The sequence below is a fragment of the Montipora foliosa genome, chromosome 2 (assembly GCF_036669935.1).
Source record: "Montipora foliosa isolate CH-2021 chromosome 2, ASM3666993v2, whole genome shotgun sequence".
Taxonomy (NCBI): domain Eukaryota; kingdom Metazoa; phylum Cnidaria; class Anthozoa; order Scleractinia; family Acroporidae; genus Montipora; species Montipora foliosa.
Window position 1 is genome coordinate 58,879,146 of NC_090870.1, and position 27,500 is coordinate 58,906,645.

The 27,500-nt window shown below is 37.0% G+C and overlaps 3 protein-coding genes across 7 annotated transcripts in view; 1 reads left to right on the plus strand and 2 right to left on the minus strand.

The window, feature by feature from the left end:
• LOC137993705 (uncharacterized) overlaps positions 1-6,231 on the minus strand; it is a 23,313-nt gene extending 17,082 nt beyond the window's left edge. Inside the window, exon 1 of one of the 2 annotated variants that reach the window (XM_068839681.1) lies at positions 5,664-6,231. The gene's annotated coding sequence lies outside the window, so the exon portion shown is untranslated. Of the gene's footprint in view, positions 1-290; positions 456-5,663 lie in introns of those variants that run through there. The other variant, XM_068839680.1, reaches the window with a different exon arrangement.
• LOC137993709 (putative helicase mov-10-B.1) overlaps positions 1,473-27,500 on the plus strand; it is a 58,248-nt gene continuing 32,220 nt past the window's right edge. Inside the window, exons 1-5 of one of the 4 annotated variants that reach the window (XM_068839689.1) lie at positions 1,488-1,644; positions 17,517-17,579; positions 18,595-18,649; positions 22,114-22,200; positions 25,405-25,853. In XM_068839689.1, coding sequence (XP_068695790.1) covers positions 25,417-25,853 — 437 coding nt within the window. In that variant the 5' untranslated portion in view covers positions 1,488-1,644; positions 17,517-17,579; positions 18,595-18,649; positions 22,114-22,200; positions 25,405-25,416. Of the gene's footprint in view, positions 1,645-17,516; positions 17,580-18,594; positions 18,650-22,113; positions 22,201-25,404; positions 25,854-27,500 lie in introns of all 4 variants that reach the window. The other 3 variants (XM_068839687.1, XM_068839688.1, XM_068839690.1) reach the window with 3 other exon arrangements.
• On the minus strand, positions 6,578-14,996 carry LOC137993718 (uncharacterized). Its single transcript, XM_068839702.1, has 6 exons — positions 14,983-14,996; positions 14,288-14,353; positions 8,766-9,544; positions 8,364-8,400; positions 7,655-7,756; positions 6,578-7,456 (listed from the first exon to the last, which is right to left on the minus strand). The coding sequence occupies exons 3-6, from the start codon at positions 9,290-9,292 to the stop codon at positions 7,340-7,342; spliced, it is 783 nt and encodes a 260-aa protein (XP_068695803.1). The 5' UTR covers positions 9,293-9,544; positions 14,288-14,353; positions 14,983-14,996; the 3' UTR covers positions 6,578-7,339.

Sequence of the window (27,500 nt, forward strand, 5' to 3'; positions counted from 1 at the left end):
GAAACAAGTAATCTTTAACGTATTTTTTAAATTTACTAAAATTGACGGTAAACAAAGAATCGATTTCCGTAGTTTTCGATGCTTTCAAAATTTTGTGGTAGGGGCACTAATTCTTTGGGGAATGATAAGCCCTGCTTCACCTCAGAATACTGCCAAAACAAGTCAAATCAGCGTGCTAAATTCCCGAAGCTAAGTGTTACTTCGAGCATGATGCTAGTTTAATCTAATACATTCTACAGCAAATATCCAAGCAAGTTACGTATAGATAAAACTATCACAAGCCCCCATACCTTCAAGGTGTAACTGAGTGATCAAAACAGCGACTTGGATATTACGCTGGGAATCTTCTTCTGTTTTGCAAAAATAACTTCAATGTATCTGCAAATGCAACCCTGAATTTCCCGTGAAAGCTCAAGAATTCAATGGTCTTGACGAGGGCGGAAGGGCATCAACAGAGACCGAAGGAAAAAGAATAATTAGTTCCAGTCCTTTTCGGTTGTCGTTAGGTTTGTTTTCAACGTCACCGTCGAAGGCGCGATTTTGGCAAGATATGTGTTCTCAGAGTATGGAGATTCTATACCACCAAGAAATCTGAAAATCCCAGAACCATGAGGCAAACACACATAGGAAACTAAATGTCTTGTTAGTGGCATTGCGTGATCTCCCTTAGCGTGACATGGCTTTCTTGGAAAACGACGTCATCAACTCCGGAAAAACTTGGGCGTTGTCAGTTCGGCCGAACATTTGGGAAAAAAAACTGGTAAGGAATCGAATGGAACGGGAATATTCCGGACAAGAAGTTACTAGAAATTTGGGTAGCCCTGGCGAAGTGGTCCTCAAGAACAACCGGAAAATCGCGTCCCACTGGCTCATTCCTCTTTGGGTGCAATTGCTGTTTACACTTTGGGGCAATACTCTTTGATTTGATTGATTTTGAGCGGCCAACCGGAAAATACTGGTACATTCGCAAAATGAAATTATGGAAATTTTTAACCAAAACTTCTGGTCGAATGGCGAGCGCCCCATATTGACCAAGACGACTTCCTTAATCTTTACCACATTCTTCAGAAGCACTAAGTCGATTGATTGAAACCTACTTGTTATTTAAAGCATTTTCAGATCATGCAGTGCGGTTTACAAAGCCGATCGTATCATTCTTTGGGTGAAAATCAAGGTTGATGTCGTGATTTTCCCAAGAAAAGCAGCCTCGTTATCAATCTCGATTTATAATGCCAGAATACAAGACATTCATTTTCTTGTGTTTCTGTTCCTCATCCTTCTCGGATTTTCTGATTTTTCGGTGGTAAATTAGAATCTTTATGCGCTGGTGATCATATATATTCATGTAACCTGCGCAATATAAATGTAAATTATTATTATTATCATCTCCATTCTCTGAGAACACATATCTTGACAAAAAACAAACCTAAATACAACCGAAAAGGACTGGATCTGATTATTAGCATTCTTTTTTCCTGGAACTGTGTAATGCACTTCCGCCCTCTTCAAGACTTGGAGCTTTCACGTGAAATTCAGGATTACATTTACTGATACACTGGCGTTATTTTTGCATATACATTAAGAAGAAAATTCCCTTCGTAATATCCAAATCAAATTCTGGATCGGACAGTTGAACGTTAAAAGGTATGGGAGCTTGTGATAGTTAAATGTCTACCAAACTGGCGTGCACTGGCGTGCTTGTAAATCAGTAGCATCACGCGCGCTACGACTAGGACTAAAGCTTCAAATATTCGGGAATTTAGAACCCTAATTTGGCATGTTTTTGACAGTATTGTGAGGAGAGGCAATGCTTATCAATCCCTAAGGAATTGCTACTATTGGCCCATACCACAAGACTTCGAAAACTTCGAAATGGATTTCTTTGGAAGTTCGATTTCATGATGAGTTCAATGTGCTCGAGTTAAAGTATTAAACTCCAGAAGTGTCTCATCACTGTTATCATACTTTCTTTTATTTTATGGGGTGGCTATATCATTATATTAGGTGCTTATGTTATTATATTTGGTGGTTATCTCAGTATACTCTGTGCTTCTGTCTTCAAATTCGGCACGCTTTTCATTGCATCCGGCATGAACATAATTATATTCCGGCGGTGCTTTCTTCCTTATATTCGGTTGAAACACCACTGTATTCGTTGCTTTCTTCGTTATGTTCGGTGCTTGATTAATTTTGGTGCTTTTTTCATTATATAAGGCCTTGAAATAACCAACGGCAGGCGCCGGTCACATCGTCCGGCAACTCGTGACGGACACGACCCGTTTTAGAGCAATCTGAATTGTTGGCCCCAGAGTGCATGATGCTTAAATATAGATCGTTTTCACTGTCACGCAACAAAAAAATAAAATCGAAACCGTTCGATGAAATATGCCAAAAACTTGGAACGTTGTAGGAGCCACATTTATAAATCACGTCACCAATTCTCAGGTCCGTGCGGTACGTGGTTTCTGAGTTATTAGTGAAAGCGTTTCACGAAACTTTACAGAGTTTTCAATGGAGCCACGTTGGTGCACCACCGTTGTGCACCAATATGGCGGCCAGAAATCCACACTAACATCTGGAATTCATTTAGCGATGAAAGCGCTTAACGTACTTTTCGCTCATGAGGTAAAATACGTGTGTATGAACACATCTCCTAATGTACTTGAAACGCTCAGACTGTTGAGATTCACAGGCATAGACATTTGCTTTGTAACATGACGAAAGACGTCATGGAACTCGAAACTTGAAAAAAGATTTATTTCTAGGTCATCTTCAACCTCATATAGATAAAAGTTCAAAACACGTTGCCAGGCCTCTCAAGTCTCACGGTTTTTAGGGCAATCTCAAGGTCTCACGATGAGGCACAAAAATCTCACGGTAAACAGATTCACAGGTGGATGGAATACACTTTCCTTGAATATTTTCATATCTGCCTTGTATAATTGATTTTCTGTTGCCAATTCTGTAGAGATCCACAGTCGGTCAAAAGTTCTGTGAAACCCAACGGAAACGCCGGCTTGCTACGCACGCTACAGTTCGAAAGCCGATGACACACGCAGACTGTCCAACCATCTGAGTATGAAAAATAGGGAGAAACGTTCGGTTCTGGGGGCATACTCCCCCAGAAATATTTGAAATTTTAGGGCTCGGAAACACCATTTCTAGCGTTCTGGGACGACAATTTCTCTCAAGAATATTTGGTAAATTGTTCGTTATTTTATTGTTTACCATTAAACACGCAACATGTAGTAAGGCTACCAAGCCATATTGTGCGATGGCAGACACGAACCTCGGTTGTTGCATTGCCTGTATAATACTCGCTTTTATTTTATTTCTTGCCAGTTTTTACTTTATCAATATATCAGAGTGAAGTTGCTCTATTTCGTGTTCTTGTAATGTAAATGTTATGATAATTTTAGAAAAATATCAGAACGGATGTCAAAATCGGGATTTTTGCTGTCCCGATCGCATGTTGGTGGGGATTCGGGATTTTCAATCAAAATCGGGGTAATCCCGACAAAATGGTTGGACAGTCTGCACACTTGTTTGAAACAAGGAGAAACTATTTCGAGTCTCCTTAAGGCATATTTGTCAAGACACGGACCCCACAACCATATTTAGAAGACAAATGCCAAATAAGGTTATCGTTACCAGTTTGTCGCAATCGAGATAAGTTTTGTCCACGTTGTCAAAATGGCGGAAACAATGATTAACAGAAAACAAAAACAATATGATTACTTTTTAAACTTGCAATACCAATTTATGCACTGCTTACAAAATAATAAGATTACAGATGCTAATTATATTTATATTCTTACATTAAAAACAATGAGCAACAAAATAAAAGATACATGCATATTAAAAATAAATAAATAACTTAATTAATTATATTGGAGTGAGTACCCATTTCTTTTCAAAGAAGTTGTTTTTGTTGATCTTTTTTTCAGTTTCATATTTAATCTTTAGTTTCGATTGCAGTCCTTGAATTTTAGGAAGTGTTTGGCTTCTTCTGCAGTCCCACAAAAATAATTTTCCAATTAATATGAAATAGTTTAATAAATTTGATAAAGGGCATTGTTTTGATAAAACTCCAAATAAAACGTTTTGCGCAGAAAGATGGATTGGCTGATTCGATAGAAGGTACCAGTACGATTTGAAATTAGTCCAGAACGTTTTGGAGTGAGGGCATTCATAGAAAAGGTGATATAAATTCTCAGATTCATCATTACAAAAAGTACATGCATCATTAATTCTAAATCCAATTTTGCATAGTTTGCTGTTAGTGTAAAGAATAGAATTAATTACTTTGTATTGGAAAGCCTTAACATATGACTCAAGTGCAACCAAATGTGGTAACGAAAAGATTTCTTTAAATTGTTGGCTTGTGAAATTAAAATCACAGGCCAACCTTAAAGATTTAACCATGCTTTCCAAATCTATCATTTTTAGACCACCTCTCTCATAATCGTTTATTACAGATATGCGAGTCACTTTATCTGTACCTTTCCATAAAAACTTGAATAACAATTGATCCAGTTTATTCACAATTTCCTTTGGTGTAGGGAGTAGCGAACATACGTAAACGAATTTTGGGATCAAAAAAGATTTAATTATTGTCACTTTACTGTAAATAGAAAGGCCCCTAGAGGACCAAATATTAATAAGTTTTTTAATACTATCCAGCCTTTCAATAAAGTTCTTTTCCTTTAATAGTTTCTGATCATATGTACGGTGGCTTGTAAGGGCCATCAATAGTTCAGAAAAAAAATTCATAATGACACTTAGTAACTGTCAATTGACACTTATAACTGGCATTTACACTTCCAACTGTCAACGATAGTAACCGGCAATTGACACTTATAACTGGCATTTGACACTTATAAGTAGCAATTGACACTTATAACTGGCAATTGACACTTATAACTGACAATTGACACTTATAAGTAGCAATTGACACTTATAAGTAGCAATTGACACTTATAACTGGCAATTGATACTTATAACTGGCAATTGACACTTATAAGTAGCAATTGACACTTATAAGTAGCAATTGACACTTATAAGTAGCAATTGACACTTATAACTGGCAATTGACACTTATAAGTAGCAATTGACACTTATAAGTAGCAATTGACACTTATAACTGGCAATTGACACTTATAAGTAGCAATTGACACTCATAAGTAGCAATTGACACTTATAACTGGCAATTGACACTTGGACCACTGCGCAGTATTTTTGCGCGTCATGCGCATCACGTACTTCACTTTACTCTCAACATGGCGAACACCGAGGAGGTGAGTGGCGGTTTCCAGTATATAAACTTGTTCTCCAATCGTGTATACGTTATTTTTTAGGTATAATTGATTAAGACTCTATGTAAAGATCTGTATGTCTTAGAATCTTGCCCAAATATGGTTAGGAAAACGGCTCAATGAGTTTTAAATCAGTTGGCAACTGAACGATCCTGCGATCGTCTAGCGCATGAAAAGAAGGTATCATTGTTACTCGTTCTCAACTCGTTCTATTTATAGCTGGTCATTTTGTGAAACTATGCGGACACTGTGGTCACTAGTTGTAGCGACTATAATGATAATAATAATATTAATAATAATATTAAAACTATTAAATATGATAATAACAAGTCAGGAGGCTTTACTCACCATATTGGCTTCCTTAGATACCCTAAAAATAAACAAATAAAAATTGATAAAAACTTATAATGACAAATTATATTTATTACAAAGATAATGACTGGAAAAAGGACAAAACAACCACAGCAGGTGGAACTGATCAGAAATAACAGAAGCCACTGTACTTCACAAACGAATAGTGTATCCTTTGCATGGGGGCATTGTAAATGTCTCAAGGGTTGAAAAGAAGACAACATGAAAATTATGAATTCTTTAATCACATTCCTAATGCAATTAAATATGTACTTTGGCAATTGAAAACAATACAATTTATACTGCAAATCCTGGCTTTGTGAAATTAGTATATGACCCAATCATTATTACAGTTATATTTTGACTCAATATTCATGTAAGGTTTTTCCTATGCATTAGTGTAACACAAAAAAAATTATAGATGAGTAGCTTTGGCTTTTACAACAAAAATTACTCTGTAGGATAACCCAGAATCTTTCCAGTAGTCAAAGATTTTACTGTAAAAGATATGAACTGTAAAGTCATCCTTTTCCCATGTTCATGCATCACGTACAATGTACCTGTTCACAATTCTGCTTTGGTATTTTCAAAACGTTTGGATTTTCATCTAAAAACACTATTTTAATTGAGGAATATGACAATAGTTCTTGACCTGGCCCCAGTTGATCGAAGGGTGGATAGCACTATCAACTGGATAACTCAATTGGTTATGCTAGTCTTTATCCAATGGATAGCGATTTACCCGGTGGATACTGTCATGCACCTTTAGAACAGCCGCGGCCTGCTACTGAGAAAATAATACAATAACTCTCAGCAATTAAAAAAAAAATTCACTAAAAGTAATTGTAACAACATTTATTCATTTATTTCATTAATTTAATTATTTACTTTTTCATTTACTTATTTGAGACTGTAACCACTGATTGTAAGATTGCACATTGCAATTCATTAGCACCATAAAATTATTATTGGATACATGTGCAGCAAAGTTCTCAATCTGATTTGAAGTAAGCGTCTGCCGAACGTTAAGTAGGCTGCTGAGCCATAAAAATTTGAAATTTGTGCGGGGGCTGTTCCTCTGGAAACTTTTGAAATATTGAGTTTCCAGCCTTTTGGGCATCAAATTGAAAATTATTTCCCATTATTTTTCATACAGCTTCAGCTTGTTTGAAAAATCGTATTGGAAAAAAAAAAATTGAAACAGACTGTGTAGGCCTGGAACTGAATTATTTCACTGTGAAGGGCTGGGCTCAAGTGAATGTCGCATACCTGGATGTTTACGTCATTGAAAACATGGCAGTTGTCACATATAGAAGCACCAGCAACTTAGTTGGTTTTCTTTGTTTTTGACTATATTATACAAAGTACGACAAGAGAAAAACAAAGAGAAAAACAAACATAATGTAAACTAAGCGTCGATCAATCGCTGGGTGCCGCCTTCTATTGAGAACCCTGTGTGCAGTACACTGGTCAATAATTAAACTGAGAAATGGAGAAACTGACAAAATTTGAACATTTTAAATCATTATAAATAATATGCAAACACACATGCTGAGATGCCAGGTTCAGTTACATGTACGTGTACATGTACTGTAGCACACACAACCACATACATGTAGTTTGTGATACAAAAACAAAAATTTGAGGTGTAAAATGGCTCACTTAAATGGCACTTACCGGGTTGCACACTGTTGGGAATATCCAGGTGACTTACCCACCAATGGAACAGTTTGAATCTGCTTAAATTGCAAGTGACACACTGGGCATTTGATAAAACCATTACCAGCTGTCTGAAAAGTACAAAATGATTGTGGTTAAGTTCATTTGTAGTGTATTCAATTTTGGTATAAACTACAGTTGTAACTGCTTTTAATGCAATTGAAAATATAAATTATGCAGTGTCACACTGAGATCTCCATTTAATACAACAAGAAAAAAAGAGTATGTGGAATATTCAGTCCATTTCATTAAAAATTATTTGAAAATACCTTCAGCCATTCCCCCAAACAAGATGCGTGGTAAGTGCAATGACATCCTACAGGGTGTGCTGACTCATCATCCAATGTCACAGCCATTAAGCATATTGCACACTGATGGAGACAAATGTCAGGTTGGATGAGGATTGTTCTGTACTCAACTACACTACCAAAACTGAAAGGGTACGGGGTGGCTTCACAATAACACCAAGGTATAATGGGAGTAATAAAAAGTGTGCAAACAGGAAAAAATATGTGGGTTTATTTATGCACGTAACAGGCAACTCAACAATTTTTGTATATCTACATGTACATGTACATGTAACTGTATTTCAGTATGAATACATGTAATGCATTACAATATACTTTACAGTAAATGCAATGGGCCATTAGCAGAAAAACATAAGATCTTCTACTGCCTTTGAAATTTTCTTCATGTACTGTACCTCACATACAAACATCTTTGGTTACATTTTGTATGCTAAGTTCTCAGATACATTGTAGGTCATTGCTGCGCTTACATGTATATCTTTCCTCAAACCACAGTTCACTAGACAAGCCAAATATAAGAAAACAGTCGTCCAAAATTCTTAACCTCAGTGGACTGATGGTGAAAACTGCAAACAGAGTTGACACAACATACACCCTAGTTGGGGAAATCATCAACTGCACATAAAATTAATTACATGCTCCAATTAAAAAAATAACATGACACCTCACCCTGTAACAACTTCTTTTGCTCAGAAGAAGGGAAGTTCCTAAAAAAAACCATTTCCTAGTTAAGTAAAAGATGTTCACAGCTAACATAATAATCATCAACACCATCATCATCTGCTGAATTATGATACAGACTGTAATAATTCCTACAGACGAGTATAACACACAATCAATGATTGGACTTTGCATTTCATTCTTTGAGTGGAGGTTACAAAGATCTATATTTGAAAAGTCTATTTGCACTGGCCAATAATAAGGTTCCTTTAACACTAAGAACTGTTCAGGATGAACAAGGCATTAGCAGTACTGTAATTGTTCTTAGACTAATAAGATCCGTGAGTGAAAAGGATCTATTACTAAACTGCACAAAGGAAGTTATGAAAATAAAAAAAAAACCTGTAATTACCTAATGTCAACCACAGTATCATCCAGATCCCAACTGTCACATGCTAAGCCATATCCTTTGAATACTATTTCATCCCCTGAATCATCTTGCTGGGGAGTTGAACTGAAAGCAGGCCTAAACACATGGCCACTGTGCCCTGAAGATGAACTGAAAACAGACTTTTCAAGAAACCAATCGTCATCTACCTTTGGGACACAACTGACTTCTGCTTGATCCCTCTGCTTTGACATTAGATAAATTCTGGGTCTTGTTAATTTGTTGGTGGCAATGTAATTGTTTAATGTGAAACTTTCCTCAATAGCTTCACATTTAAAGTTGCCCAAATGGAATTCCATTTCTGTAGCTTGTCCTCGAGAACTTTCCCCATTTGGAAAAAAGAGGTCAGTGAGAGTACTGATCATTTCAGAGTAGCCGATGTCACAAGATAAAGCCATTTCACGATGACCACCACCTGTTGATTCACGAACCATAACATAACGTTTGGTTTCTGGGTTAAAATGCTGCCATGCCAGCCTTACTTTTCTCATCTTGACCTTAGTTGCTGGCAATGCCTCACTAGTCACTTTGGACTTTTTTCAGGTTGTGCTGGAGTCGGTGCCACTTCTCTTTTTTCTGCCCAACAGTTTTTCAACAAGTAACATTTTCCTTTTTTCCCTTGTTTCTTTCACTGACTGATGAGACTCAGCAAAGGCCCGCAGTGCTAAAATATCTCCTTTTGCCACAATTCCCATGTCTTTCAAAAAATCATCAGATGCCAATAAAATTGCTCTTTTATCCATCTAAGGAGAAGGCAAATAGACAGTCTTTTGAGACACATGGCTTATGTGTTTTTATCAATTTTTCTAGATTGTAGCCTGAGTGTTTCATGTATGCAGTTTTAAAATAGGTGAAGTGGTAAAAAAAAAAGTTTTAGAATATTTCTCATATATACGTCATAATAATTATTATTGTTATATAAAGGTTTGAAAGCTATGAAAATAAACAATTTAGTGCTCTTATTAACAAAGGAGACTTTTGTCTGATTGGCTGTTGAAAATTGTAGTATCCAGTGTTCCAACCGCGCGCTGTGATATAAACAAAGATGGCTTTCGAAGCGGTGATTTCAACCTGTGCTTCTTCGATCGTTCTATATAGCTTCTGCCAGTTGAAGGTGGTCATTTATAGTTTACGTGACAGGGAAAGATTCTGCAAGGGGCAATAGTCGGCGGGAATTTTTCTTTCGATACGCTTTTTGTAAGCAGCCCTTTTAGTCTGCGCAGGGAAGCAACGCCTCTGAAGTTGCTTCAAGTCAGCTTTTATACTTTTTAGCTTTATTTCTCCATTTAAGTGAACAACAAATGCTCAAAGTGCGAAAAGACCCGAGCAAAGGCCAGATTCCTTTGTTGGGAAGGGAGTACTATCTAACGTGGTTGCGAAATATATCCCTCAAGCTCGTAGGCTTCGATTTATGCAACTTGAATGCAGCGCTGGAAGGAAGTATGTCACTTCATTCACTTTCTTTCATTGATCGTTTAGAGTTATGAGATGTCCTCAGTCCTTTGAAAGAACATCTTATCTCAACAGATACGTCGACAGAAATTTAATACCAGCCGCTATTTTGTGTATGTGTCCGCAATGAGGCCAACCTGGTTCACTGCATTTATCTCATGTGCAAACACTCTCAAGATACACTACCTTAAAAATTTCAAGAAATTTCATTTAACGGAACCAAAACATTATTCTTAGATACATCAACTGATCATGAAGGCATGCTTGATAATATATGCTAAAATGAGTCAATAATGAAGTACCAGTTTATTACTTTATTGGATAATTCTGTCCTTGATCTACGGTAACTCCATGAAGTCTAGCCATAGTAATTATTCATTGTTTTCATCATTTATGCTACCAGCGACTTATTCAAAAGTGATTTTGATGTTCTTAGGAAATCTGTACAATAGTGACGAATGATGTGGTCACTGCCATCAGACTTGTAGGTTGTACTGAAATGAAATTTTCTGAATGAGTTCTCTTTGGGGAGGTAAAAATTTCACTTGAACATTTGTAGATGTAAAATTACACTCACATTAAATGTACAATTAAAATTGGGATGTCTGGAAATACATAAAGCAGGTCTTGTCTTCTGTGCAATGTTTAAAATTAAAAGGGCAATTAAAGGCAAAGCAGACTTTGTGATAGAACTCTGACATAATATTAACTACTAATTAATTTTGATGTGGGCAGTTCATGCTCATTCATATTCATTGCACACTTTTGTGGTAAGTTACTATCTCACTGCAGAGAATAAAGTAAATTTATCTAAATCAAGATGAAAATGAACAAAATGTGCAGCCATTGATCTTAAATGTTTTTAGTCTATTAATTAACCCATTGACCCCTGGGGGTTCCCTATTGAATGAGTGTACAAAGTTTAAAGAATTGTTATATTTGTATTATTTATTAAACGGGATTCCAAAAGCAGAAAGGTGCAAATAGTGACACACACACCCATGCAAGGCAGCCACACAAGGGAGTGAAAATTTTAAAATATACATTATTTACAAATATAATGTATAATTACTTATCATGTAAATCATCATGAACAAAATTATTATACTTTACAATAATTACTTGTCATGTAAATGTTACTATACAGTTTGTAAATATCTTTAAAATTTCAATTACTACAGTTTCCCTCAAATTTAAAGTAAGAAATTTATCAAATCGAAAAGTGCAGTGCAAAGTTGTGGTAAGCAGGCATTTGTAAATATTACTACACTAACGAAACATTTTTTATGTAATTAAGTATAATTTTTAATAGCTGGGACTAATATTTATTGCAATACAAGCAAGAGTCTTATTTGCAGTACAATGCATTTAAGAATGCATTGCATCTGAATAATATGACCCAGAGTTGAATCAACGCACCACAAAGTGCCAAGTTTCGATGGAAATTAGGTTTACTTTCACAGGGCATTTTCGTGCGCCCTGCCACTTTTGAAGGAAAACTTTCAAAGCAGTTCGATTCTTCACAAATATGTGCTTTCCATACTAATGGCGATCGCTGGACGAAGACATATTTGCTGAGATTTGACCGAAAGTAACGTGAACACTGGCGCTATTGTCTGATTTGGGGTAAGAAAATTTCAGTTGCGCGTCAAATATACACGGTTGTAGTTCACATTTCAAGAGGAGAAAAGACAAAAAAATGTCCAGAAGGTATGAAAATCACACATTAACAATACAGAGACTTTTGATGTCTTAGTCCAGAGAAAATAACACTTGATGGTGGAAAAAACAAGCACTGTTTTGTCGACAAAGAAAAGCCCTTTGGTAAACGAAGAAGTCGAAACGTCGGGGTTCAGTATTCGCTGTGCCACTTTTACCGGGAATATCTCTAGTCAAACCTTATCTTTGGCTCACAAAATATCACCTGTTGACGGCTTTTCGTGGACCAACGTCGGAGACAAAAGTCCTGTACTCTTAATGACAGAGTTTGGTTTAAACAGAAAAAGCTATAAACCGATTGACATTTTGCAAAATGACTCTTTCGTCCGGATAGAATGTATTCGCTTCAAAGAGAGAACAAACGAAATTCTTCTGTCATGTTTTTCTGTTACTTACCTTAACTCCATTCATTGATAAATTTTAAGCTGTGACATCCTTTGAACGGATTACCAGCTCATTTACCACTGACGCGCCATAAGCAAATCCCGTCAACCTGGCAAATTTGTTTTGCATTCCCTTCAAGCGCAGGTATCCACGTGAAAAAACCACAGCGGAAAATTTTAATGCCGGTTTCAGTTACTTTAATACGTAACATTATTCAATATTGTGATTTGCACATTCAATCATGACCATATCCGTTGCAAATAAGGCAAAAATTTTCCAACATCGCGCAATCCTTGGACTAGTCTGAGCACACCGCATCATTCTAAAACAACCGATCTAAGCTTGTTTCGTTTCATCCGAGATAAAGGACTTTCCCAAGTAGAAGGAATTGCCGAGGTCTTTCTAGCTTTTGTCCATCGTCTTTCGGTATTTGTACCACAAGTGCATAGATAGCATTGAAAGTGAATGCAATAAAAACTACAACTAGCGAGAGCGTCGACATCTTTTCTTCCCGCGTTCTAAGACTGTCTCGAAGGTTTTCAACCAATCACAATGCAAATAAAATTGAATTTACCATTGATGATGCGCATGCGTGACATTAGTCCCCTTTGTTGCTCTTATTGCATTTCATTAAAATCCGGTCACTTATTGGAACTGCCTTTCAAAGGCCCTGAATGAGTATGAATCATATGATAAAATATATTTGCCTTTAGACATACTTTAATACTGAAATATGTAGGGATACTCCTAAAACAATGTGCACCATATTAAGATCGAGTTAAAAACTAAATAAAAAGATAAATGAAAAATATAGAAATAATTATGGATGAAAAAGAAAATTGTTTACATGCCTTCAATCCTAAAATAGATATAGATCTACATTATAAAATTACTATTTACGAGATTTTATCTACAATTATATTAAAATTTAAGAATTAAATACAGTGAATTTAATTTAAATTTTAACAAATCAAAACATCATAATGACCTAGTAGTTGGCATTTATACAACTGGATATGTACCACTGGTGAAGGAAAAATGTCATTAGTTACATTGATGAAACAAAACATTTATCACCAACATATTCATCTGATAACCAATATAACCTGGCCACTACCATTATTTTGGCCAAACATTAATTGAATTCCTTCTATCCTTCTCCAGATAGCATCGGTTTGTATGGTTCCCATAAGTATCTTAAAATCACTTACGATGTATCATGTAACAATGGTAGTGACAAGGGGTCGCCAAGAGTTATACAGGTACAGACACTATTGCAAGGCAAAGAAAGCACTTATGAAATTATCAATGTGTGTTAAGGACAGTACATACTATTGCAATTGCACATACGTTCAATGCATCTCGAGATACTTGGATTTCCTATCGATGATGCTTACTAATACAGGGATATTTTTGCCTGGTTTAAAATTATGCCGAGAAAGTAGATCTTAGTAAGTACTATTGGTACCCAATAGAGATAAATAAGCTTCAATTTGAGAAAAAATGCTATACATTGCTTTGCATTTTAAAGCTGTTTAAAAATATTAAAAATATTATTCATCACTTATCTTTGAATAATTGCGTGGTTTGCCCCAATTTTCTTTTTGGATTTCAATAGATCTTATTCATAAATGGAGGTCAATTTATGATTCTTTTGTCCAAGTGCAAATTAGCCTACCAAGCCTCGATACCATATAGTGAATTGAAAGGAATTCTTGCTCTAAAATGAGGCTTGGTAGGCTAATTTGCACTTGGACAAAAGATTTATAAATGTGACCGCCATTTATGAATAAGGTCTATAACACTTGTCAATATTTAAATTACCTGCAGGATCATTAACAGGGGCAAAAATACCTTTGAATTAGTAGGCACTGTCCTTAAGAGAATAAGCGCGGATTACATGTAACAACACTCGATTGCAAATTACTCACCTTTTCACTTTTAAGTTGAAGAAGAATACTCTCTTCAACACCCCTCTCTCTTAAAAAATGACAAACCTGAAATTGTATCAAAGAAATGGTTTCACTTTTGCCTGGTATTTTATCGGACTTTCGATTGAATGGCACGAGAAGAATCCTGAATATCTCAGCATTACTTGGAATTAACTCGGTTTGGAAGCATCGCCATGTGAATTTTCAGGTGGAATTGAATAGCCAAGATTCGCCATCCACACCCACGACAAAAATACGATAATTGAAGTAAGTTTACAGTAGTTCTACAAACATAAATACCCTTTATTTTTGTGGGGTCGTTACGTAGGTCGTTACGTACGTGGTTCCAGTAATGAATGGTCATAGAGACAGAAAATCGACACGATCCATCAGTTCATGTAGTCGCTACAACTAGTGACCACAGTGTCCGCATAGTTTCACAAATGACCAGTTGTAAATAGAGCGAGTTGAGAACGAGCAACAATGATACCTTCTTTTCACACACTAGACGATACGCGATCGCAGGATCATTCAGTTGCCAACTGATTTAAAACTCATTGAGCCGTTTTCCTAACCATATTTGGGCAAGATTCTAAGACATACAGATCTTTACATAGAGTCTTAATCAATTATACCTAAAAAATAACGTATACACGATTGGAGAACAAGTTTATATACTGGAAACCGCCACTCACCTCCTCGGTGTTCGCCATGTTGAGAGTAAAGTGAAGCACGTGATGCGCATGACGCGCAAAAATACTGCGCAGTGGTCCAAGTGTCAATTGCCAGTTATAAGTGTCAATTGCCAGTTATAAGTGTCAATTGCCAGTTATAAGTGTCAATTGCTACTTATAAGTGTCAGTTGCCAGTTATAAGTGTCAATTGCCAGTTATAAGTGTCAATTGCTACTTATAAGTGTCAATTGCTACTTATAAGTGTCAATTGCTACTTATAAGTGTCAATTGCTAGTTGTAAGTGTCAATTGCTACTTATAAGTGTCAATTGCCAGTTATAAGTGTCAATTGCCAGTTATAAGTGTCAATTGCCAGTTATAAGTGTCAATTGCTACTTATAAGTGTCAATTGCTACTTATAAGTGTCAGTTGCCAGTTATAAGTGTGAATTGCCAGTTACTATTGTTGACAGTTAGAAGTGTCAATTGTCAGTTATAAGTGTCAATTGACAGTTACTAAGTGTCATTATGAAATTTTTTTTCTGAACTATTGATGGCCCTTACAAGCCACCGTACATATGTGAAATATACCCCCAGAGCTTTAATCGGGATTTTAGGCCACTTAATACCAAAATGTTCTTCTTTACTTTCTTTCAATGATCCTATCCACATACCCTCAGTTTTTGAACAATTAATCTTAAGACCGGAAATGCATCGAAACCGGTCCAGTAGTTCAAATAATACTTTGGCTGAGTTAGTATCTGCTAATATCGCTGTGGTGTCGTCTGCATACTGTAAAAGTTTCGTTTCTTGCTCATCTCCGATATAAATTCCTTTGATGTCCGAATCCTGTCTAATGGCGATAGCCAGTGTTTCCACAGCTATTACGAACAGATATGGAGACAACGGGTCTACCTGCCGAACTCCTCGTTCCAGCGTAAAGAAATTTGATGTCCTGGCGTTATTCAAGATACAGCTTTGTATATTTTTGTAGAATACTTTAACCCAATGAAGGAAATCTGAACCAAAATTGAATGTCTCTAAGCATTTAAAAAGAAATTCCCATTCAACACTATCGAATGCCTTTTGAAAATCAATGAATAACATTAAACCGGGAATGTTTTCTTTCACTGTAAAGTTCATAACATCATAAATAGATCGTATAGTTTCGCCTATAAACCGATCTTTTACGTATCCTGTTTGATTTGGATGAATAATATCGGGCAAGACATTTTTAATTCTCGTTGCAATTGCTTTCGTCATTATGTTGGTGTCTACATTAACGAGGGAGATTGGACGCCAATTTTCTAAAAGTGAGCGATCTTTCCCTTTCTTTTCAATTAGTGTAATGATTGCTTGTTTTTGAGAACTAGACATCTCACCTTTTTCAAAGGATTCATTAATGCAGTTCATAAAGCTATCGCTAATTACTGACCAAAATGTCTTATAAAATTCAATAGGAATGCCGTCATTACCAGGAGTTTTATTATTGTCTTCTGCTGAAATATTTCCTTCACAAAATTTTTTCTGGTCTTCAGAAAGTGCGGGTATATTTAAATCGTTTAGGAAAGAATCAATTTTAAATGCAAGATCTGGATCAGTAGTACTGCTTTTATACAAGTTTTTGTAGAACCTTTCTTGCTCCTTTAATATACAAAATGGATCTGTTTTTATTACTCCGCTTATGTGAAGTTTTCTTATATGCTTTTTTATAAGATTTCTTTTTTCGAGGTTTAAAAAATATTTTGTGCTCTTTTCTCCATGCTCATGCCAACGAGCACGTGCACGTATAATTATTCCTTTAGTTTTTTCTTCATAGAAAGTTTCTAACTTTTCCTGAGCCGCATTAAAGCGAGTTGCGTTAGAGTCACTAGGCGTAGTTTCGTATTCTTCCTTTGCCTCTCTAAGCTGATCTTGGAGACTTAATTCTATTGCATTTCTTTCCTTGGCTTTTTTCTTGGAGTAGTTAATAGCGTGCGCCCTTATATTATATTTGATCCAATCCCAAAGGATACGACTGTCCGAAATTTCTTTTTGTCCCTCTGCCGTCCATACTGGAAGCATTTCAGTAACATCATTTACATATTCTTCATCCTTCAACATGGAACAGTTCATTTTCCAATACCCGGGACCTTTCTGCTCATTTTCTAGCTCTGAAATCTCTATCGAAATTGCAGCATGGTCTGTTCGAATAGCTGGAATTATATCACTTGATTTCACTAAATCGTTCAAGTTATTAACAGAAACGAAAACTTTATTGTGATGAACTGGCTTTAATTCTTTTCGGCGCCGTCAGTAAATCTCCAGGTTTTTTCCCAAACCTCCAGGTTTTTTTTTGCCTTGATCTCAAGGTTTTTGGTCTTTTGGGGTTGAGAAGTACGTATTAGACAAGTTACATACACCAGTAAATTTCTTTGACTCAACGACTAAATCCAAGCCGGGTTAGCAATAAAAGTTAACAGCTTTCCTTGTCCTTATTGTAGAAGCAGCCTCCGTAGATATTTACATTTGCTTATGGTTTTTAGAAATTGATAGAGTTCTGTTCATTACGTTTTAGAACTAGTGGTAATCTCGGAATATTGAAGTGATTTCGACAGTTGCTGTGGAAGGAAACGTGAAGGTCAGTGAAAAAAACAATCTTATAAGACCTGAGGATACGAACATGTAGTTCTTGAGAGACTCTAAAACAGGGATCAGGGAATCGGGGAATTTCTAAAACAGGGAATCTGTAAAAGCGGGAATCACTAAAATAGGGATTCTCTAAAAGGGCGAATCCCTAAGAGGGCGAATCTCTAAAAGAAGGATTCTCCGAAACGGCGAATCTCTAAGAGGGGGAATCTCTAAAAGAAGGATAATTAGAGATCTTGTCTTCTATAGACAAATCGCCTTTAAAGGCAGAATGCTTTAAAAGGTGTTTTAAAAGTGAAATTGTTAAACCATTTGTACAATCCATACAGAACTGCTGCTTTGGAAAATGAGAACAAAACACAACTTGACATTTTAAAACCTGAAAAAGTGTGGTTCTTATCAAAGTGCCTTATGAAAGCGATAAATTAGGAACTTCAGAGTCAGCAATCTTTGCTGATGACTTTTGAAAAAACGTAAAACCATAGAGGGGCCACGAAATGGTTCTTCAGAAATACCTTTAACAATTGTAGGTTAAAATACTAAATACTATCAGAAATAAACATTCCTAATCTTCTTGTAAATTTGTTTGCAATCCAGAGTCTTCCCAAGAGTGTTACCGTAAATTATATCTAACGGTCAGTAATACCTAAAAAAATTCATGACGCAGAGTTAAAGAGTTTTTCATTTATTAATGCCGTATAGTTTTACATGAGACAAAATTTCGCAGCTTTCTGTTTTCGACAAGCAAAGGAATATCCAGGAATTAAGAGTCTCATAAGCAAACCACCAAAATTATCTAGCTTTTTTCGCTTACTGGTAAAAGCCAAAGGAAACTTAAATTCATTCACGCTTCAATACGACGGGGAAAGGGTACTGTCAATATATTTTCTATGGTTTTCCTGCCGTCTGAAACATCTTTGGGAGAATTTGGCTTTTTTTATTCGGTTAGGTTGACAAAATGTTTTCCCTTATTCATTCGACACACTCTCCCTTGTTCTTTCTTTTAGTGTGTGCACGTGAATAGTATTGAATTCAAAGAAGTATCACACAACTGAAAATAAGGTAATGACAATAAAACCAACCTAAGGCATTAGAAAGCATCTTTGTACACTATATATTCTTTTTATTTCCATCGAGCAGTGCTCCAAGAAGTGGGTTCAATCGTGCTCACGATGTAATCTGAGAAAAATTAATACCATTCCGTTTTCCCACCCGTTTATAGAGTGTTTTCACGTGACGTCACGGCAGCCATGTTGGTGTCCTTAAACAAAGGAACGGCGGCCTTTTCCGGGAATTGAGTTACTGATCACGTGAGCGAAAACACTCTATAGCCATAGACTACCGATTCAGTTAGTTGCTGTTCTTCCAGTTGAACTGTCCTTGGACCGTAGGTCTAAAAACAAAGAACGCTTCCGATTATAAAGATTGCCAATTGCGATCATACGATTAATTGTTAGGTGGGTAACGCCAATCCGTCCAGTCAATTATCTTAGCCAGCTATTCACATCAATCCAAATGAATTCAATGTCAAGTGTTTTTTCGTGGGGTAAACTTGAACCTCGAAGTGGATTCCGGGAGGAGAAAAACAGAACGCGAAAAAGTCATAGACAAGTTATTTCTTGGCCATTAACGTGACGGTGTACGTTCACAAACTACACTGTTACGTTACAACCTTATGAATGTAAAATTAAAAGATGTGCGTATAGAAAGGCTTGCGTCCTCGGACAATAGCTTGAATGTCGTTTGCAAGTTGCTCATAGATATGATAATGTTTTTGATACACCTGAAAGCCATTACCCTGCGAGCAGAGTCTCTTTCGATCTTCCTAGATGAGTCGGGAAAAGGAAAGAAGACTTTGCCAGCCGCCTCGACATTTCGTATTGAGTATGCGTTAAAAATTCAAATGTATTTACTGTCAGCACGCATGACCAGTAACCAAAAAACAAATATTTCCGAACAACTCTGGAAAACACACGACAATCAAGGAATCATTCCATTGGAAACTCAAGATAGTTCATACCCTTGAAATGCCATTTCAATTTTTACTGAACGAGACACTCCATGAGCGTACACCCAGCAAGGTACAGACTTTGTTAGCTTATTTTATGCAAAATAAATATTGATGCAAAAATAAATAAATATTGACACACAGTTTTTAGGGAGAGCAGAAGGACGTTTCCAGGACGGTCGATCGAGAATAAAATATTTTACCATCAGCAACAAAAATTAACGACATGAAAACAACATTAATTTTGAACCGCGAATATGAAAAGTTGCGATCAGCGACAAAGATTTTGCGAGATTACTGCTGCGTTCAATTTTATTGTACTTTTGGCTGCACAAGTAAATCGCAAAATCGAAAGTGACATCAAATTCAGCGGGCGCCGTGATCAAGTTACCGCGGCGTGTTTACTCGCGAAACAGTGAAGCATCTGTGTCAAATGATGGTAAGATACAAGCTTTTTGTTTTTGTCAGTTTTCTTTTTCTTTCAAGTGTTATAAAGTTTGACAAGAAATGTGCGAATTCAACTCAAAGATGACAATCGCCCAACTCTTGAAGTTGACCATTGTTTCTGCAAAGTAAAATTTACTCTCCAAGACGAGGTTATTTATCACCAGTAATTCCATAGTTTTAGAAATAGCAGCCACTTTATTATTCATCAGCGTCACAATTTTTTGGTAATTTTGGGGCTCATTTTGTTGAAACTCAAGCACGCTTCCAACAGACCTGTTTATTTTCGTGAACCCTTCCTGCTTACAGAGCACCACCACAAAAATCCTCCCGTATCACATTTCAACCGACGTATGCAAATTTGTTAAGCTCGAAAATTACACAACGTGATATTAAAATTCACAAAGGCTTTAAATGTCACAAAACCCTTTTCCAGCGAAAACTTTATTGAAACAAACAACATATTTGCTATTAGAGGCAAAAAGCCCTTCCTATTTCAATTGCGTGCGTGCAAACAAAACACAATCCGTGTCACATATAATTGCATATGCAATTAAATAAATTTTATGACAGTTCACATCCAACCCTTTTCGAAAGAACCTTGACCGTAAATAATGAAGCACAAAAGAGACAACAAGCTTTCATTCAAATAATTCTTCACTGTCACATTTACAATTTTTTTTACCTTTGGAGAGTTGAATACAAAATAAATGTAAATTGCCATACAACTTAGATGCGACTTCAGTAAACACAGTGATGCATTCAAGGTGTTCGATTCCTTCAATGTTTGTTAAATCCATAAAAAAATTGCCATTTGATTTCGGTGTTGTATATAATACCAAGTTAGTTAAATATTAGAAACAAAGCTCACTTGATATCCAACGGCGAAAAATGAAATTGTTGTCGAAGACCATTACTCGTCGCTTTAAAGATTGCAGATATTATTTTTCACCGCCTGTCTTGTTCATCCAATTGACGTTCCATTCTTGAGCTCTATGAGGGTATATTTTGTTTAAAGATCCACTAAAACGCCATTCGCGTTGCAATGACTTTCGACACCATGGCAGGTTATTTAAAATAATAATAATAATAATAATAATAATAATAATAATAGTAATAATAATAATAATAATAATAATAATAATAATAATTGGCAGTGCTAATCACCCTTTACGTGCAGTCTTGAGGACTGAATTACGAAGGGCGCAGCTCACGATATCTGACTGAAAGCATACAATTGCGCCTCTGGCTGCCGCTATACAGTCCATGTTGATGTCGGAGCACAGCACCACAGCTAGATGTTAATTAGCTGTGAGTCGATTTTGATGAGGGAGGAAAACTGGAGTACCCGGAGAAAAACCCTCGAGTCAGGTTGAGATCGACTGAAACTCAGCCCACATGCAAGCCGGAGCCAGAGATGAACCCCGGCTAGCAGTGGTGGGAGGCTTGATAGATAACCACTAAGCCACTCTGACTCCCTAAACGTTCTCCTGTGTGCACCAGAAAAATCTACGCATTACCCGAGCCCCGTCAAACCTAACAAAATACGCACAGAAGACTCTATGCACAAAGACACCACTAAGCAAGGGAGTGACAGGCAAGACTCTTCATGACACGGAAAAAATAAAACGGAGAAATGAAACGCAGATTCCGACTGGGTTTGGCAACCCAGTAAAAATTTATAGGTTTCTGTCGGATTAGTTTCTGTAACCGACACACAGAGGAAATACTCATGGAAATATTGATGACGCGTGGCGATTGATCATGCGCAAAAATAAAAAAAAACAAGTGTTTGAAAAATCGAAACTGGACTGACTCATCCGAAAAACTGGATTACCGGCAAATCAAAGAATGTCGAGGCTGCTGATGGAGTCTTCTCTCCTCTTCCCTCCTTATCTAGAAGTTCGAAAGAGACTCTGCTCGCAAGGTACGGTAGACAGCCATTAGACTTCACCATGCTCTTGACTTCACACAACTTTTTCAAACAAAATTTGGATCTGCCTCCAGTATTGTATTTTAGAGATTCCTCATTTTAGAGATTTTCCCGATTCCCCAATTCCCTTCTCTCTTTTAGAGATAGCCCTACTTGAGCACGCCGAGTACTATGACTCATGTGACTGATGTGAAATACCTTGCTCGTTGGTTACACTCTGAATCATAAGTAAGTGCGATCTTTTCAGTAGAGAGTGCGATCTGTTGAAGGAGATAAGTTGTCGGCAAAGTATTCTTTGCGTCGTTTCTGAGGAACCTTTTCAACGTAAATAGCCATGTGGTTACTACTTAAAATGTAATACTTAGGCCCTGGAAGATTGAAGAAAATAAAAGGGAATCGAGTAGCATTAGCATCGAGGCTGACATGTTGATAATTTTCGAGTTCACTTCCACTTCTTTTTCACAGGAAGTTAAGGCGCGAATTGCTGTGGCTATACTTTTCGTGTGAATAAATTGCAGTAATATACATAACTTGAACTTGACAGTGGTCAATACTAAAACTAACAGCTTGACTCCGTGCCCATCTTTCCATTAAAGCCTTTAAGATGCTGTCACGACAAAAGTTCACTAAAGTGAATTCCTGTCGGGTGGGGTTGGAATCTGGACGGGAGAGCATCGACATAGACGCCTGATTGCCTTTAGTAAATTTTTTAATAGGAATACTCATATTTAACGGCGTCTTGACAATTCATAGGAGACAAATATAGGAGTAGTCATTTATTATGAAATGCGTTCGTTGGGAGAACTTTGGAGGCTGGAATCACTAGACGAGCCGAGAAGATCAGGCTTCCTATGCTCTTATCCTTGAGTCAACCTTTGTGCGTATCTTTCTATTTCTGCTTCCCTTCAGCAGGAGACTGAAATTTACAGCAATTTACACCAATTTGCTTAATTTGCATACATTGACAGGCCCGTAACCAAGGGGTGGGGGAGGGGGGGGGGGTGCATGGGGTGCGACTGCCTGCACATAACCGAATGTTTCGGAAAAAGAGTTATCATGAAAGCCGACAAAGGAAATGGTTTAGTGAATTATCACAACAAGATGGAAACTCTTAGTTAAGGACAAAGACATTGCTATGAATTAGTTTCCTCTCCACCTTTCACCAAAATTAAATTTGAAATAAACATTATGTGGCTAGCTGTAAGGAGAGTTATAAAAAGATTTATAAGTCAACTGATTGGAAACTATACTCAAGTCAACTGACGGCATACCTCTAGGTATTCGATGTTCAGCGAACACCACAAAGAAGGAAACCCTCTTAGACCCCTGGCCTCGGTTGTTCAAAAGGTGGATAACGCTATCCAGTGGATAAATCACTATCCAGCGGATAAACAATAACAAAACCAATTGAGTTGTACAGTGGATAGTGATTTATCCAGTGGATAGCGCTATCCCCCCTTCGAACAACTGGGGCCTGGTCACTAACAATGTCACAGGCTCGGCGCTCTACAACACGAAATCTTATCCCCACTCCAAAATCGAAATGGATACTCGGTTTTCAAGTCCTTACAGTTTTCTAGAGAAGTTGCTAACATCAGGATTGACTATCAAAATGATAAGGCTTAAGTTTCATCTGACGTAGTTTCTTTCTTCCCCGTCGATTCAGGTTGACAAAGTGTGTGATTATATCAAGAATAACCTTGAAGATCACAATCTCTTTCTTCTAGGACAAATTAAGATATCAATGACATTGTTACGCTGCTAAGTTCATGATTGTGCCATGTGAAGTCCTGTTAGTCCTGTTGCAGCTAACCTCAGTATGGAAGAGATTGAGGAATCTCCGATTGGTTTGTCAACTCTTGATCCATTGCCAGATATTTTGGCATTCCGCACTCATTTGATGTGTCCCTTTTTCTGGCGTTGAAAGATCTTCGAGTTTTTTCAATATAACACCAAGAAGACAACATCAATTTGTGAATCCGGAGAGGGTCGAAACTTCGGTATCGGGAACTCCTGGTTGTAGAGTTTTCATTGGTTTGCTGGCCAAAAAAATGTCTTACTCTTTTAAGACGACTGTCAGGGGTTCCGTTAGGCCTGTGATGTATGGAAGTAATGTAAACGACTTCTGATCATTAGGAGTTTGAAAAGCATGCCAACCAGAGATAAATTGTCAGCAGGTCTGGTCGGGCAACCTTGGTCTCACCGTATGTCATAAATAAATTTGGGCGGATAACCGTTTGTCGCTAAAGCTTTACAAACTCGGTTAAATTTGTTGTCTTTGCCTTTGCTGTGTTGGGTTGCCCGGCGATGTGCTTTGTGTTTTCTGTCATGGTGGTGGGAATGGAAATGTAAGATCTATCCACGTGAATGGGCTTCCTGTGCACTGTAACTTTTGCGACAAAATATCTAGAGTGTCAAATTGAGTTATGTTTATACAAAATAGAGACAAGAATGTTTTCTCAGGCATTCGTTTATGCAGCAATCGGGCTCAGATTACAAAAATCATCCAAAATTGCTCGTGGTTCTGCTTCATGCGAGATCGATCATCCAATACCATTCTCAAGTAAGGACAAAAAATGGACCCCCCCCTTCTTTTGCACCGGGTTCTGGACCCCTTAAATGTACCTTTTCTACAATCCCCTATTTCTTGTAAATCGAAGAAAAAAAAAAGGTTCGCGAAACAGCTTACAAGCAGGGTAACGTGGTATTTTATTTAAGAAGTATTGTCAAGCATCTTACTTATTAGTCGCACTAGACCTCTCAATTGTACTTGCCTCTTATCAGTTCTTCAGCATCTCAGCTTGAATAAGGAAAGGAAAATTAATTGGATGGAAATGTGATTGTACTGTAAACGGGAGTGTTATCTGCCTCTTCTTACCAAAAAATTACTGTAACTTCCTTCCAGTCGTTTGCGAACGAAACTTGGCAGTTGATTATTAGGAAAGGCCAGGTAGCACATAGCGAAATATTGTCATCATCGCCAAAAGTACAAGAAAACAAAACGGTGCAACCAAAACAAAAATGGATTAGTGCTAGTTTGCGACGAGGAATTAATGATTTAAAAATAATACAGGTAGGGTATTTCTGTGTGAAATGGCTCTTTCAGACAGTAATTGATTCAAACAGATCATAAATAGTTCGGTTGCCGATATAAAAAAGAGACAAACTGTCGCGAATCGGTTTATTTTAAAGTTAGAATCCATCTGTTCACACGACATGAGGTATTACCAACAATAAGTGGTCCAGTGCCCCTGAAAAGTAAGACTGCTCCAGTGAACTCAATCCACCCTGTCTTCTCATAAGGTTTAAGGTCTGTTCATTATACAGTATTCTGCAGCATACTGAACGATTCGAAGTTGTTGTTGTTGTCTTTCGTCGAACACTGCTTTTTAACTTGGGTAACGCTTTTAATTAAAGAATTTCCTATTTCAGGCTCTTGTCAGCATGTATCGGAAAAACAAAGACTTGGAGAAAAGTTTGGCAAAAAGCTTCGTCGCGTTTTTGGAGAGTGAAAATCGCAAGGAAGACATGCCTTTTCAGCAATTAAAGCAGATATATGAAAAGGAATTTCGACCGTTGTGTGGAATCCCGAATATAAGTTTCTCCAGAATAATCAATGCCCTCTCGTACGACCTTAACCAGTGTCAACGATTACAAGATCGAGTCGTATTTGGAGGTGGAGAACAGGCTGCTCTTCAGCTGCTAGCAACTGGTGGAGCAGACGATTCGAGTGAGGATGAAAATGAGGATGGAATCCCGCGTTTATACTGCAAGATCTGCAAACGACATCTAGGTAACGTACACGCCTATCACACCCACATGGCTTCTGTGAGGCATCGTCAACAGGGCTGCCTTCAAAAGATTCGAAAATCTTTGGAGAAGTAAGTACAACTGAATGTGCTTGTGTATATCTTGTTTATTTTTTATAGCGTCTCTATTGCTTTCGAACATCTTTTCTCGTGCGTAGGAAATTACAATGCCATTTGGAATATCATCAGTGTTGATAATGTTCCCTGCAAGTTGAAACAAGCCCTTTTTTCCAGGTATTAGGGTGCAGAAAGCTGTTTCCACATTATTGACGGTTAAACAAGTGCCCAGCTAATTAACTCAATTTTCCCCAAACTTTTAATTTGAGCCGAAACATGGTTCGATGTGTCTCAAAATTGTCCGAATTTATAACAACCGAGAGAAGCATGCATGGGAAAAATCCAGTCTCAATCAACAAGTTAGCCTTGTCAATTAACACTTAAATTTTAGGCTTTGTTTCTGTCCGCACTGTTTTTGTCGTTATCAATTTATACATGGAATCACATTTATTATGTATATTTCTTTAGGATGTGGCAAATTCAGACTTTTTTTTTTCCAGGTCATTTAGTAACTGGTGAAGATGTGAGACACATGAAAACATGTCTTCCAAATTAAAACGTTTCATGGTCTTTTCAAAATTGTGATTCATTTGCTGCTTTCTAGACTGCTGGTTCAGTTTACTCAACGTACGAAGATTTATTTTTTCGCAAGTTTTTTCTGTAAAATAATTTGCGTATAATACTTCGATAAAATTCTATATCATCGTCAGACTGAGGTGACAAACAAGTAGCAGAAGATGAAGATGTTATAGAATTATATCGAAATATTAAAAGTAAACGTTTCTCAGCATTTGTTGCCTGTATTATAGACACAATGCATTTACTCGGAATTACATTTATTCTCTAGGCAGGTGCTAGGTTGACGTTTCCCGTTTCCGTTTTACTCTGGGAGGAGCACAGATGTCTGAGAAATTCTGGTCACTGAGACCCAGAATGTGTTCGAATATCGACAAGAACTACACAAATCGTCTTTTTACACATTTGACGCACTAAAATAGGCATCAAATGATACAATAACCACATTTAATTTTTATATCATTTTAGTGCTTGAAAGGCCGGTATGATAATGTCTAATTCTTGTAGATGCTTTTTGTACTTTAATAAATCGGTTTTTCCGCGTGCTGGGTTTATAATCTCTCCCTTCTTTTCTAAGTTTTGACTTTTTATCCCTTGCTGGTAAATATGGTGCTCATTTAGGCATTAAGCTTTCATTAAATTTCCACCAACATTCGAAAGTAAAGATAGACTGTGGGATATACTTCCATTGCCTTTTGTTATTTTCACCCAGGTTATTTTCTATGCTCTTTGTTAGGCCCGTTTTAAACGTCGCATTTCACAAGTGCCGAATCTAATGCAAATAAGAAAAATCTATTGTTTTCGCTCATTTGCAGTACATTCGGCCATTTAAAATGCGACGTTTAAAACGGGCCTTAGGATCCTTTACTCTTTCTCCTTGGAAGAGTCGTTTTTCAAACTCTTTACAGAGGTGTATCTTGCTTCTTTTACTCCGGGTGTGAACTGTTTTTGAGTGTCCTGTGTTCTTCAAATTTAACTAATTTAAGAAATTTAAAAATGTTTTACAACAATTACGTTCTACTTCTTCTAAACCCATTGGTTTGTGACGTCCGTATCCCATGACCAAAGGTTCAAAATGGACTCTTG

What these genes read in the sequence shown, in the direction of transcription:
- LOC137993718 (XM_068839702.1), bottom strand. Translation starts at nt 9,292, where the DNA reads ATGAGAAAAGTAAGGCTGGCATGGCAGCATTTTAACCCAGAAACCAAA. An exon ending in GATACTGTGGTTGACATTAG is followed by an intron (nt 8,401 to 8,765) that starts GTAATTACAGGT and finishes GGTTTTTTTTAG; the next exon opens with GAACTTCCCTTCTTCTGAGC. An exon ending in AGCAAAAGAAGTTGTTACAG is followed by an intron (nt 7,757 to 8,363) that starts GGTGAGGTGTCA and finishes TGTCTCCATCAG; the next exon opens with TGTGCAATATGCTTAATGGC.